The 13,752-nt window shown below is 43.8% G+C and overlaps 1 protein-coding gene across 1 annotated transcript; it reads right to left on the bottom strand.

Moving 5' to 3' along the window:
* Positions 1 to 489: 489 nt before the first annotated feature.
* Positions 490 to 11,241, bottom strand: LOC115207288 (gamma-glutamyl hydrolase). Its single transcript, XM_029774271.1, has 8 exons — positions 10,714 to 11,241; positions 9,814 to 9,979; positions 9,589 to 9,673; positions 9,029 to 9,167; positions 8,295 to 8,401; positions 5,362 to 5,452; positions 4,655 to 4,792; positions 490 to 1,037 (listed from the first exon to the last, which is right to left on the bottom strand). The coding sequence occupies exons 1-8, from the start codon at positions 10,814 to 10,816 to the stop codon at positions 916 to 918; spliced, it is 951 nt and encodes a 316-aa protein (XP_029630131.1). The 5' UTR covers positions 10,817 to 11,241; the 3' UTR covers positions 490 to 915.
* Positions 11,242 to 13,752: the final 2,511 nt, after the last annotated feature.

Raw genomic sequence — 13,752 nt, 5'->3', positions numbered from 1 at the left:
CCCCACGAAGCATCAAGTCTCAGAGCGAGTGACGTCACTGATTGAAAGCCCTTTCACATCGGTTACACTGGGCGAAGAGAGGCACGGAACCTACACTGTTACATTGATGCTGTTGACCCGGATCATTGGTTGCTGCGGAAAAGGAGGAGGTCAAAGGGGGGGTGAGTGTAACCGATGTGAAATGGCTAGTTAGTTAGCGGTGGTGCGCGCTAATAGCGTTTCAATCAGTGACGTCACTCGCTCTGAGACTTGAAGTAGGGTTTCCCCTTGCGTTGCAAGAGCCGTGGCTCTTGTGGCGCGATGGGTAACGTTGCTTCGGTGGGTGTCAGTTGTTGATGTGTGCAAGGGTCCCTGGTTCGAGCCCGGGTTGGGGCGAAGAGAGGGACGGAACCTACACTGTTACACTTGAATCTGAATATTCAAGTGCATATTGATGATGGCTTGATGCCAACTGACTGGCCCAATATATAAGAAATAATGTCAACAAGGTTTTGTTTGCAGACTTTATTGTCCATTAGTTTGACACATGGGTGAGTAAACAATAAAAACACTTGTGATGGCACTAAAATGTGCTATCAATGCATCACAAACAGATTAATTCAGAATACTTTTTGCATTCGTGTGCAGGCAGTTTCGTTCTGTTTTCAGACGTTACAGTCAAGTTGTCATAATGGCAGTAAGAATATTTTCCCATTAATATCTTTACATCCAATATATTTCAACATTTTTAAAAACACATCAAGACTCCAAACCAAGTAAAAAAGAAAAGTAACATTTTTAGGATCATCTAACAGCAACAACTGCAATAAACACTGATCCAAAACATTTTTTTTTTTTTTTTTACAGCTAATCAGAGCTCAAATACAAATGGAGTTTATTTTACAGTTTTAAAGAGACTATAATCAATTGTTAAATCTAATCAAAGTAATAATTTTGCACAAATATACCATCTAGACCTGTGAATACAGGAGAATAGTTGTAGATGAGAGCCCTCCCCTCCTCACTGGCTGAAGAGAACTTGTGACGATTCTTCATGGCTGTGAACAGGAGGATGAGTAGAACAACAGAAGATATTAGCCAACTATGTTTAACGCTAGCATACTCACAGATCTATAGGCCTACTACACTGAATATAAATATAAATGCAACAATTTCAAAGATTTCACTGAGTTAAAGTTTATATAAAAGGAAAACAGCCAATTGAAATACATGAAATTAGGCCCTAATCTATGGATTTCACATGACTGGGAATACAGATATGGATCTGTTGGGTCACAGATACCTTAAAAATTGGTTGGTCACAGATAGTTTACCTATTTAAAAAAATTAAAAATAAAAAGTTAGGGGCGTGGATCAGAAAACCAGTCAGTATCTGGTGTGACCACCATTTGTCTCATGCAGCGCGACATCTCCTTCAACTCTATGTGATCAGGCTGTTAATTGTGGCCTGTGGAATGTTGTCCCACTCCTCTTCAATGGCAGTGCAAAGTTGCTGGATATTGGCAGGAACTGGAATACACTGTCGTACACGTCGACCCAGAGCATCCCAAACATGCTCAATGGGTGACATGTCTGGTGAGTATGCAGGCCATTGAAGAACTGGGACATTTTCAGCTTCCAGGAATTGTGTAAAGATCCTTGCGACATGGGGCCTTGCGTTATCATGCTGAAACATGAGGTGATGGCAGCGGATTAATGGCACGACAATGGGGCCTCAGGATCTCGTCACGTTATCTCTGTGCATTCAAATTGCCATCGATAAAATACAAAATTGTGTTCATTGTCCGTAGTTTATGCCTGCTCATACCATAACCCCACCGCCACCATGGGGCACAATGTTGACATCATTAAACCGCTCACCCACACAAACGCCATACACACCGTCTGCCCGATACAGTTGAAACTGGAATTTATTCATGAAGAGCACACTTCTCCAGCGTGCCAGTGGCCATCGAAGGTCAGCATTTGCCCACTGAAGTCGGTGACGACGTCGAACTGCAGTCAGGTCAAGACCCTTGGTGATTAGCACACAAATGAGCTTCCCTGAGATGTTGTCGGACAGTTTGTGCAGAAATTATTTAGTGTGCAAATACTGGATGTGGAGGTCCTGCGCTGGGGTGGTTACACGTGGTCTGCGGTTGTGAGACCGGTTGGACGTACTGCCAAATTTTTAAAAAACGACGGAGGTGGCTTATGGTAGAAAAATTAACATTACATTTCTCTGGCAACAGCTCTGGTGGACATTCCCAAATGCCAAAATTGCCACACTCCATCAAAACTTGAGACATCTGTGGCATTGTATTGTGTGACAAAACTGCACATTTTAGAGTGGCCTTTTATTGTCCCCAGCACAAGGTGGACCTGTGTAATGATCATGCCGTTTAAATCAGATTTTTGATATGCAACACCTGTCAGGTGTATGGATTATCTTGGCCAAGAAGAAATGCTCATTAACAGGGATGTAAACAAATGTGTGTACAACATATGAGAGAAATAATCTTCTTGCGTGTGTAGAACATTTCTGGGATCTTTTATTTCAGAATAAAATGAAACATGGGACCAATACTTACGTTAATATTTTTTGTTCAGTGTATATGTGTTGTTGTAACCAACCATACTGTTGCATTACAATAATACGGAGTTGGCTAAACAAAAACCCATGTAGGACCAGGCTAGTGTCATACACACTTCATAAAGTATTCAGACCCCTTGACTATGTCCACATTTTGTTACGTTACAACCTTATTCTAAAATAAAAACATTTTTAAATCCCGCCCTCAATCTACACACAATACCCAATAATGACATCACAAAACCCCCATAATGACATCACAATACCCCCATAATGACAAAGTAAAAACAGGTTTAGAAATGTTTGCAAATGTATTAAAAATAAAAAAACAGAAATACCTTATTTACATAAGTATTCTGATATTTTGCTATGAGACTCGAAAATGAGCTCAGGTGCCTCCTGTTTCCATTGATGTTTCTATAACTTGATTGGAGTCCACCTGTGGTAAATTCAATTGATTTTACATGATTTGGAAAGGCACACACCTGTCTATATAATGTCCCACAGTTGACAGCGCATGTCAGAGTAAAAACCAGGGAGGTGACCAAGAACCCGATGGTCACTGACTGAGCTCCAGAGCTCCTCTGTGGAGATGGGAGAACCTTCCAGAAGGACAACCATCTCTGCAGCACTCCTCCACCAATCAGGCCTTTATGGTAGAGTGGCCAGACAGAAGCCACTCCTGAGTAAAAGGCACATGACAGCCCACTTGGAGTTTGCCAAAAGGCACCTAAAGGACTCAGACCATGATGAAACCAAGACTGAACTCTTTGGCCCGAATACCAAGCGTCACGTCTGGAGGAAACCTGGCACCATCCCTACGGTGAAGCATGGTGTTGGCAGCATCATGCTGTGGGGATGTTTTTAAGCAGCAGGGAATGGGAGACGGGAAATATGAACTGAGAAAAGTACAGAGGGATCATTGAGGAAAGCCTGCTCCAGAGCGCTCAGGACCTCAGACTGGGGCGAAGGTTTACCTTCCAACAGGACAACAACACAGGCAAAACAACATAGGAGTCTCTGAATGTTCTTGACAGAGCCCGGACTTGAACATCTCTGGAGAGACCTGAAAATAGCTGTGCAGCGACGCTCCCCATCCAACCTGACAGAGCTTGAGAGGATCTGCAGAGAAGAATGGGAGACACTCCCCAAATACAGGTGTGCTGAAGCTTGTAGCATCATACCCAAGAAGACTTGAGGCTGTAATCGCTGCCAAAGGTGCTTCAACAAAGTACTGAGTAAAGGGTCTGAATACTAATGTAAATGTGATATTTCCAGCCAGCGTCGTACAGTCCAATAACTGTAGTCACTCACCAGGCCAGCATCGTACAGTCCAATAACTAATCTACAGTCACTCACCAGGCCAGCATCGTACAGTCCAATAACTAATCTACAGTCACTCACCAGGCCAGCGTTGTACAGTCCAATAACTGTACAGTCACTCACCAGGCCAGCGTCGTACAGTCCAATAACTAATCTACAGTCACTCACCAGGCCAGCATCGTACAGTCCAATAACTAATCTACAGTCACTCACCAGGCCAGCGTTGTACAGTCCAATAACTGTACAGTCACTCACCAGGCCAGCATCGTACAGTCCAATAACTAATCTACAGTCACTCACCAGGCCAGCATCGTACAGTCCAATAACTAATCTACAGTCACTCACCAGGCCAGCGTTGTACAGTCCAATAACTGTACAGTCACTCACCAGGCCAGCATCGTACAGTCCAATAACTAATCTACAGTCACTCACCAGGCCAGCGTCGTACAGTCCAATAACTAATCTACAGTCACTCACCAGGCCAGCGTCGTACAGTCCAATAACTAATCTACAGTCACTCACCAGGCCAGCGTCGTACAGTCCAATAACTAATCTACAGTCACTCACCAGGCCAGCATCGTACAGTCCAATAACTAATCTACAGTCACTCACCAGGCCAGCATCGTACAGTCCAATAACTAATCTACAGTCACTCACCAGGCCAGCATCGTACAGTCCAATAGCTGTAGTCACTCACCAGGCCAGCGTTGTTCTTAACTGATTTGCCAGTTTAAAGAAAAGTGGACTAAAATAACTCACCCTCGGAGACAAAGAAGAGTGCTGTGTAGAAGGATGCTCTGACGGAGGCAGCAGAGTGGACCATACCTGGCTTATCGACCCACTCAAAGGGACTCTTCTCAGGATGCCACTGGACAGCATAGAATGGATAGTGGTATGCTAGAACAAGAGAAACAGACATGAGAACATATATATATATATACTAGAACAACTCTAGGTCCTAGTTACAGCATAGCCATTAGACAGTAGAAAACAGACAGGGATTCACTACAAGAGAAAAACAGATCACTCTAGTCTCCATGTACAGTGTGGCTGACTAGGACCTGGAGTCTGACCGATTGATACAATCAACACACTGAAATGAATGTATTTTTAAAAACATCACCCACGAGTTGAATACGTGTGAATCAACATACCCTGCTTGTGAATTATTGCACACACACACACACACACACACACACACACACACACACACACACACACACACACACACACACACACACACACACACACACACACACACAGCTGCAGGGATCCCATGGTTACATAATGTTTACCTACAGTAAACAGTGTGTTCAAATACAGTAAAACGTTTGTCCAAAGAACCAGCTTAACAGATATCAGCTGAAAAGTGATAAGTTTCTACCAGTAACGCCGACAACATTTGGCAGCCAAATTAACCTTGTGACTAAAGTCACTCTAGCCATGCTCAAGACACCGTACAGTACCTTCCATGGTAGAAATGAACTCTCTCCTGCCGTCTGTATTGGTGGTCAGAATCTTGTAGAAACGTTTCAGTTTGGCATTCCGGCTGTAGTTCTGGTGACATGAATCATTACATTTAGTTATTTTGGAATGTTCCGGAATTAAACAGGTTGCATTGTTGCTGAGAAATTCCCTCTCTCTCTAGTCTAGGAAACAGGAGGACTGAAATGTCTAAAAGGAATAGGACAAGATATATTCAAATCAAACTTTATTTGTCACATGCGCCGAATGCAACAGGTGTAGACTTTACCGTGAAATGCTTTACTTACAAGCCCTTAATCAACAGTGAAGTTCAAGAAGAAGAAAATATTTACCAAGTAGGCTAAAATAAAGAGTAATAATAAAAAGTAACACAATAAGAATAACGAGGCTATATACAGGGGGCACCGGTACTGGGTCAATGTGCAGGGGTACAGGCTAGTTGAAGTCATTTCTACATGTCGTCGGGGGCTAGTTGAGGTCATCTGTACATGTCGTCGGGGGCTAGTTGAGGTCATCTGTACATGTCGTCGGGGGCTAGTTGAGGTCATCTGTACATGTCGTCGGGGGCTAGTTGAGGTCATCTGTACATGTCGTCGGGGGCTAGTTGAGGTCATCTGTACATGTCGTCGGGGGCTAGTTGAGGTCATCTGTACATGTCGTCGGGGGCTAGTTGAGGTCATCTGTACATGTCGTCGGGGGCTAGTTGAGGTCATCTGTACATGTCGTCGGGGGCTAGTTGAGGTCATCTGTACATGTCGTCGGGGGCTAGTTGAGGTCATCTGTACATGTCGTCGGGGGCTAGTTGAGGTCATCTGTACATGTCGTCGGGGGCTAGTTGAGGTCATCTGTACATGTCGTCGGGGGCTAGTTGAGGTCATCTGTACATGTCGTCGGGGGCTAGTTGAGGTCATCTGTACATGTCGTCGGGGGCTAGTTGAGGTCATCTGTACATGTCGTCGGGGGCTAGTTGAGGTCATCTGTACATGTCGTCGGGGGCTAGTTGAGGTCATCTGTACATGTCGTCGGGGGCTAGTTGAGGTCATCTGTACATGTCGTCGGGGGCTAGTTGAGGTCATCTGTACATGTCGTCGGGGGCTAGTTGAGGTCATCTGTACATGTCGTCGGGGGCTAGTTGAGGTCATCTGTACATGTCGTCGGGGGCTAGTTGAGGTCATCTGTACATGTCGTCGGGGGCTAGTTGAGGTCATCTGTACATGTCGTCGGGGGCTAGTTGAGGTCATCTGTACATGTCGTCGGGGGCTAGTTGAGGTCATCTGTACATGTCGTCGGGGGCTAGTTGAGGTCATCTGTACATGTCGTCGGGGGCTAGTTGAGGTCATCTGTACATGTCGTCGGGGGCTAGTTGAGGTCATCTGTACATGTCGTCGGGGGCTAGTTGAGGTCATCTGTACATGTCGTCGGGGGCTAGTTGAGGTCATCTGTACATGTCGTCGGGGGCTAGTTGAGGTCATCTGTACATGTCGTCGGGGGCTAGTTGAGGTCATCTGTACATGTCGTCGGGGGCTAGTTGAGGTCATCTGTACATGTCGTCGGGGGCTAGTTGAGGTCATCTGTACATGTCGTCGGGGGCTAGTTGAGGTCATCTGTACATGTCGTCGGGGGCTAGTTGAGGTCATCTGTACATGTCGTCGGGGGCTAGTTGAGGTCATCTGTACATGTCGTCGGGGGCTAGTTGAGGTCATCTGTACATGTCGTCGGGGGCTAGTTGAGGTCATCTGTACATGTCGTCGGGGGCTAGTTGAGGTCATCTGTACATGTCGTCGGGGGCTAGTTGAGGTCATCTGTACATGTCGTCGGGGGCTAGTTGAGGTCATCTGTACATGTCGTCGGGGGCTAGTTGAGGTCATCTGTACATGTCGTCGGGGGCTAGTTGAGGTCATCTGTACATGTCGTCGGGGGCTAGTTGAGGTCATCTGTACATGTCGTCGGGGGCTAGTTGAGGTCATCTGTACATGTCGTCGGGGGCTAGTTGAGGTCATCTGTACATGTCGTCGGGGGCTAGTTGAGGTCATTTGTACATGTCGTCGGGGGCTAGTTGAGGTCATCTGTACATGTCGTCGGGGGCTAGTTGAGGTCATCTGTACATGTCGTCGGGGGCTAGTTGAGGTCATCTGTACATGTCGTCGGGGGCTAGTTGAGGTCATCTGTACATGTCGTTGGGGGCTAGTTGAGGTCATTTCTACATGTCATTGGGGGCTAGTTGAGGTCATTTCTACATGTCGTTGGGGGCTAGTTGAGGTAATCTGTACATGTTGTTGGGGGCTAGTTGAGGTAATCTGTACATGGTAACTCTGACGCACAGACATTCAAACAAGTCTTCAGATATTCTCGGAACGAGACTGCTTGAGGTGGTATTACACTTACAGCTCAGAGGTTTGACAAGTTGAATAATTCACATACAGAATAATTCTTGTAGAATAGAGGAGGAAGAAAGCACTGATAGGGCAATAGTAGGGCTCTGTAGATAGCTGCTCTTTGGTAAAAAGGGGTTCATTGGTCATCAAAAAGCGAGGAGGACCAAGGCACTCTTCATGTAATAAAAATGCCTTTATTTGTATGGCGTGTTCAATGTAACAAACTCCTTAAAACCGATGTGTTGTTTTGGCAGCATTGCCTTCACCCTGACGAATACCATGCTGCCGAAACGCAGCAGTCCATAAAAATAAAACAAATCCATAAAAAAAAGTATTAAAAAAAGCATTTTAATTCTATAGAATATTGTTTTTTCAAACACTTTGTGTTCATTTCTATACTACATTTCTATACTGTGTGTTCATTTCTATACCATTTCCTTCCTTAAAAACAAGTATATTAGACCTAAAACAAGTCAGCCAGCAGTCAGACAGTACCAGAGACATATTCATGCGTGTTTATTGACGTCATCAGACTGTACCTGTAGCGACAGACTCCAGCTGTGGAAGTTGGAGGTGATGTTGTCCTCTGACAGAGATTGTAGCAGGTTACCAGGGAAGGCCTTGAACAGACGGCTGTTCTGTGAAGCTGTGGTAAACAAAGATAACTATAATATTAAAAGCTTGAATCCTTAGTTGCTACATACGTTTTTGGACTTGTAAATGAATGATATATACACCCATTGATTCTTGAAGAATATAAAACTTATAAAATGCCTGTCGTACCCAATCAGAACCCAAAATAAACTTGTTTTAGTCCAATGTTTGTAAACAATGTGAATGTAAACAAACACTGTATAGCCTCAACACGTGGTACATCTATACTATATCATGGATGGTCAGTCCTTGCATCCATAACGCTGGCTGTGAATCTGAGAGTAGTTACATTTCTCCAGGCCCATCCCTCAGCTTTTTATCAAAAACAGTGGTGGCCGCTGGGGTGCCCGCTTTGTTATTATTTCACCTGCAGATTGTAGTTGTCAAGATCAATGTTCAGTTTCTTTTGGTCCAGGGAACCTTTTTTCCACTAGCATTTAGTCAAGCAATGGAAAAACGTTAAGTTTTTCTTTCCATTTGCTGCCCAAATGAACACGGCCCTGTACTCCTATGAGGGGAAACTTCGGTCTGTGCAGTGTACAAGGCACAATATCAATATTCATAGACAAACATAGGCCTTTACTCATAAAGTGTGCAGAAACACAGTGTTGTCTCTGACCTGGGGTGAATGTGAGAGGCAGGGCCACAGCCTTGGTGTCTGTTAAAGTCAGAAGGTTCTTGTTGCTGGTCAGTACTGTCATTTGCTGTAGACCTTGGCACGTGCCCCAAATAGGGAAGTAATCGGACGCATCGTTGGCCTGCATGGAGGAAGACAACAACAAAAGAGGACCACGAATCAACCGGAGTTCTGCCCAACAGGTGTTCTGCCCAACAGGTGTTCTGCCCAACAGGTGTTCTGCCCAACAGGTGTTCTGCCCAACCGGAGTTCTGCCCAACCGGAGTTCTGCCCAACAGGTGGAAGCAATATAGAGGACGCTCCACCACTAACTACACTGTTTATAGAAAGGTTAGGGACAAGGGAAAGGGGTAGGGAGCAGTCTTAATTAAACTGTGGGTACCAAACAGTATATTCAACATTTAAAACGATAGATTCGTTCTTTGAAACCGTTATATAGTTACTGAAAACAATTCAAAAACAGCCATCGTCAATGGAGGGATAAAAACCAAATTGCATTTGTTTGGTGGGTATGGAATTGAGACATTGATTATATAATGTACCTTGATAGCCAGATCATAGAAGATCTTTGACAATCGACTGAACTGGGACGTCTCCAGATCTACGTCCCCTCCTGGTAGCAGCAACCTAAAACAACCAATCAATCAACCAATCAGAATCAAGCAATCAAATTGAAATCAGAATTATTCATAATTGCATATAGTCCCTGGCATTTTAATTAATCTCTTTACAGTAACATAATAAGAGTGAGCAATAATTTCACTCACCCGTTTATTGAGTTAAATATCTTCTCATATTCTTCATCCGTTTGGTGTATTTTTATGGGAACAACTCTGGCTCCAGCACTTTCCAGGTACTTTACATAGGAAGCAGCGATGTAGGAGGATCCCTGAGCATGAGGGTCTCCCACTATATTCTCTTGAGCCAGGACCCCTGAAATAACAACACACTTTCCATTACACTACAACAAAACAACAAGACTAGCAGCATGTCTAGGTGGGTATATTTGTACATCAAGTTGCCTCATGCTACAGAAACAGGAGACAGGCTCCTGGCCAGTTATGGCTTGGACATGACTTACAACAACACAAGGCCATATTCCTTTGAAAAACAACAAAAAACGGCAACAAACACTCCACTTTGGTTTGCTTTAAAGCTGATGGATAGGGTTAAAAGGTTACTGTGAAGACAGGTGTGGTTAATATATACAGCCATCATCATCTCACAGATTAATCGTTCTTCTTAACTGTCCTCTCTCTCTGTCTACACTTGATTAACAACGTCTATGGGCAATTTCAACAGACTATTTTGCTACTTAGCCTATATATATATATAGCCATTTCTAAATGACATGCTTTTTAGAAGGCGAAATATTGAGAAGACTGTCTATAACTCTGCAATGGCTACATGAGGATTCACGTTGATCAGTGATATATTTGTATAAAATTTATTTCATATTTATCAAATCTATGATGACATTCTGAAGTGAGTTTCTCTTGTTTCAGTTCCTAGAAAAATTGACAATTTCATGTTGGAATTGGTAGGCTCCGATAATGGTCCCAGAACATTCTAGAATAACACATTACCAGCAGCAGCACATAAGGAACATTCCAGATACACTCTCATACATACAAATTCAACCTATAGACTGATTCGGAAGGACTTACCGATGATGGGTCTGTAATTTAGATGGTCACTACAAACCACCAGCAGAGGCACACCGCAAAGGCAAGCGGCCAGCACCGCAAGAACCGCAAACGGAGGACTCATTCCCCTGGGGTAGCCTACCACACCAACATAAAATAAAAACCGCTAAAATTCGCAGACACTTGTTCTCCTGCTTAACTGATCAGCAGCGCGGTATGTGATGGTGGTACCAGTGAGAATGAAGAGAGAATGAAGAGGCTGTAGTCTACTGCAGTTACGTGACGCGGAATCCCGACAGTAGAAACCTATCGATTCTCTTCGCGCGTGGCGGGGGACGCGTCAAAAATCGGTTTCAGTGACTGAAACACACGTGACGTGTGCAATTATGAAAACTCACCGAATGACAAAAATCGTGTGGACATGCGACATATTTCAACCAGGCTATAACACGAGAGGCAAAATTATGCTATTTCAGTGGCGTGTATTCATGGATATCAAGAGAAACCAGGCTTTGCCAAAACATTGACCAAGAAAAAATAAATAAAAATAATGAGATAAACGTATCACACCAGAGAAAGCACCGAGCGAGCGAAACAGCGCCCCTCTGTCTCTCTATGTGTAGCCAGCCCATCTATCTGATTGCAGTCTTGTCAAAAAGAGTATGATATTGTTGCAGCCCATAGCATTCAATGCAAGCGAAGCCACATAGCATTTTGGCCTCCCTTGATGAACAAAATGTACAATAACAGCCAATCAGCGTTGAGCTAAATTGAGCAAGCTGAACTGTAAATTATCCTGGTGCACCCCCCCCCCCCCCAAAACAATGTCAAGGGAAGCCAGTTTGGATTTGGCTTCAATCCAATCACATCAAACCAAACATCATTGACAGAAGAAAATTTGAATTGTTGCATCTCGGACTTGTGGTTTTACTTAATTATCCGTACTGGCCTATGATTATATTGGTGATTCTGATCCAACCATAAATTCATAGATTGTGCCCCTGGCCTGAGAGGATGGACATCACAATTATCACAACACATAGGTTGTAATATGTCTTCCCCCCCCCCCCCCCCTGGCTTGGCTTCCCTAGTGATTTTACCCACGCACCTCTACTGTTATTAAATCGGCATTCATGAATTCAAACATGATTGACATTTGTAGGTGTCACACTTTATGGTTAGAAAATTGCAAACTCTGTTATACACATACGCTGTATCAGCCTTAAACCTGTACATGTCCACTGTCTGTTTCTGTCATGTACGAAGAAGCCAGTGTTTTTGTCTTTGTGTAACTTAGTCAAGCGACCAAAGACAAAGGGCCGTCTGAGAGTGACCACCGTTTTTGGTCCATCCTGTCCTTTTCGTATCTTTCAAGGGCACAGCGGTGTGGAGATATGAAGATAAGAGGCTAGCTTGAGCAGCAGCAGCTAGATAGTAACAAAACTGGCGATATCACTTGTTTTGCTATGCTATGTTCGCTGCAGGTAGCCTAGTGGTTAGAGACAGTAACTGAAAGGTTGTTGGATCAAATCCCCGAGCTGACAAGGTAAAAATGTGTCATTCTGCCCCTGAACAAGACAGTTAACACACTGTTCCCCGGTAGGCTGTCATTCCTAGTTAAATAAAGGTTACATGTACCCACCATGACCTCACGCACCTGCTAAACTGCCACATAGACAAACAAGGTTGTACTTTCCTATAAAAGCTGAGACCCAACTCTTGTTCGTTGAGCCTTAACTCTGCACCATTGAGGGATTGTTAATAATTGTTCCAGATTTGCAAATCTTATAATAAAATTGTTGTTCAAAGAATCTACAGTCTCTCTTCCTTTCTGGTTAGAATTTCCACGACACTCTGCAAATGCATCTCGTGCGTCCTCTGCAGTCTACTTCTGTGAACAAATCGAACATACCTTTTTCCTTTAAGGAATCCTAGGAAATGAGTTATTGCTAGAATGGAGAGCTCTTTTATTATAGCTCAGTGATGGAGAGGCCAGAGACAGCCAGATTAGTAAATTGGGCAGAGGAACAGTAGAGGTGCATGAATAAAATCACTGGGGAAGCCAGGATTTTGTAAAACTATATTACAACCTGTGTTGTGATAATTGTGTTGTTTGCTCTATAACCTGTTAGTTCATATGCCTTGCCACTGTGATATATATACAGTGCATTCGGAAAGATTTCAGACCCCTTGACTTTTTCTACATTTTGTTACATTACATCCTTATTCTAAAATTGATTAAATTGTTTTTTTCCCCTCATCAATCTACACACAATACCCCATAATGACATCACAATACCCCATAATGACATCACAATACCCCATAATGACATCACAATACCCCATAATGACGAAGAAAAAACTGTTTTTTAGAAATGTTTGCAAATTTATTACAAATTTTAAAAAATGAAATATCAAATTTTCATAAGTATTTTGACCCTTTACTCAGTACTTTGTTGAAGCACCTTTGGCAGCAATTACAGCCTCAAGTCTTCTTGGGTATGATGCTACAAGCTTGGCATACCTGTATTTGTGCAGTTTCTTCCATTCTTCTCTGCAGATCCTCTCAAGCTCTGTCAGGATGGATGGGGAGTGTCGCTGCACCTCTATTTTCAGGTCTCTCCAGAGATGTTTGATCGGGTTGAAGTCCGGATTCTGGCTGGGCCACTCAAGGACATTCAGAGACATGTCCCGAAGCCACTCCTGAGTTGTCTTGACTGTGTGTTTATGGTCATTGTCCTGCTGGAAGGTGAACCTTCGACCCAGTCTGAAGCCCTGAGCGCTCAGGAGCAGGTTTTCATCAAGGATTTCTCTGTACTTTTTTATGTTCATCTTTCCCTCGATCCTGACTACCCTGCCACTGAAAAACATTCCCACAGCATGATGCTGCCACCAACGTGCTTCACCGTAGGGATGGTACCAGGTTTCCTCCAGACGTGATGCTTGGCATTCTGGCCAAAAAGTTCAATCTTGGTTTCATCAGACCAGAGAATCTTGTTTCTCATGGTCTGAGAATCTTTAGGAGCCTTTTGGAAAACTCCAAGTGGGCTGTCATGTGCT

The sequence above is a fragment of the Salmo trutta genome, chromosome 14 (genome assembly GCF_901001165.1).
Source record: "Salmo trutta chromosome 14, fSalTru1.1, whole genome shotgun sequence".
NCBI lineage: Eukaryota > Metazoa > Chordata > Actinopteri > Salmoniformes > Salmonidae > Salmo > Salmo trutta.
The sequence above is the reverse complement of the archived record's forward strand: the minus strand, read 5'-3'. Positions and strand labels throughout refer to the sequence as shown.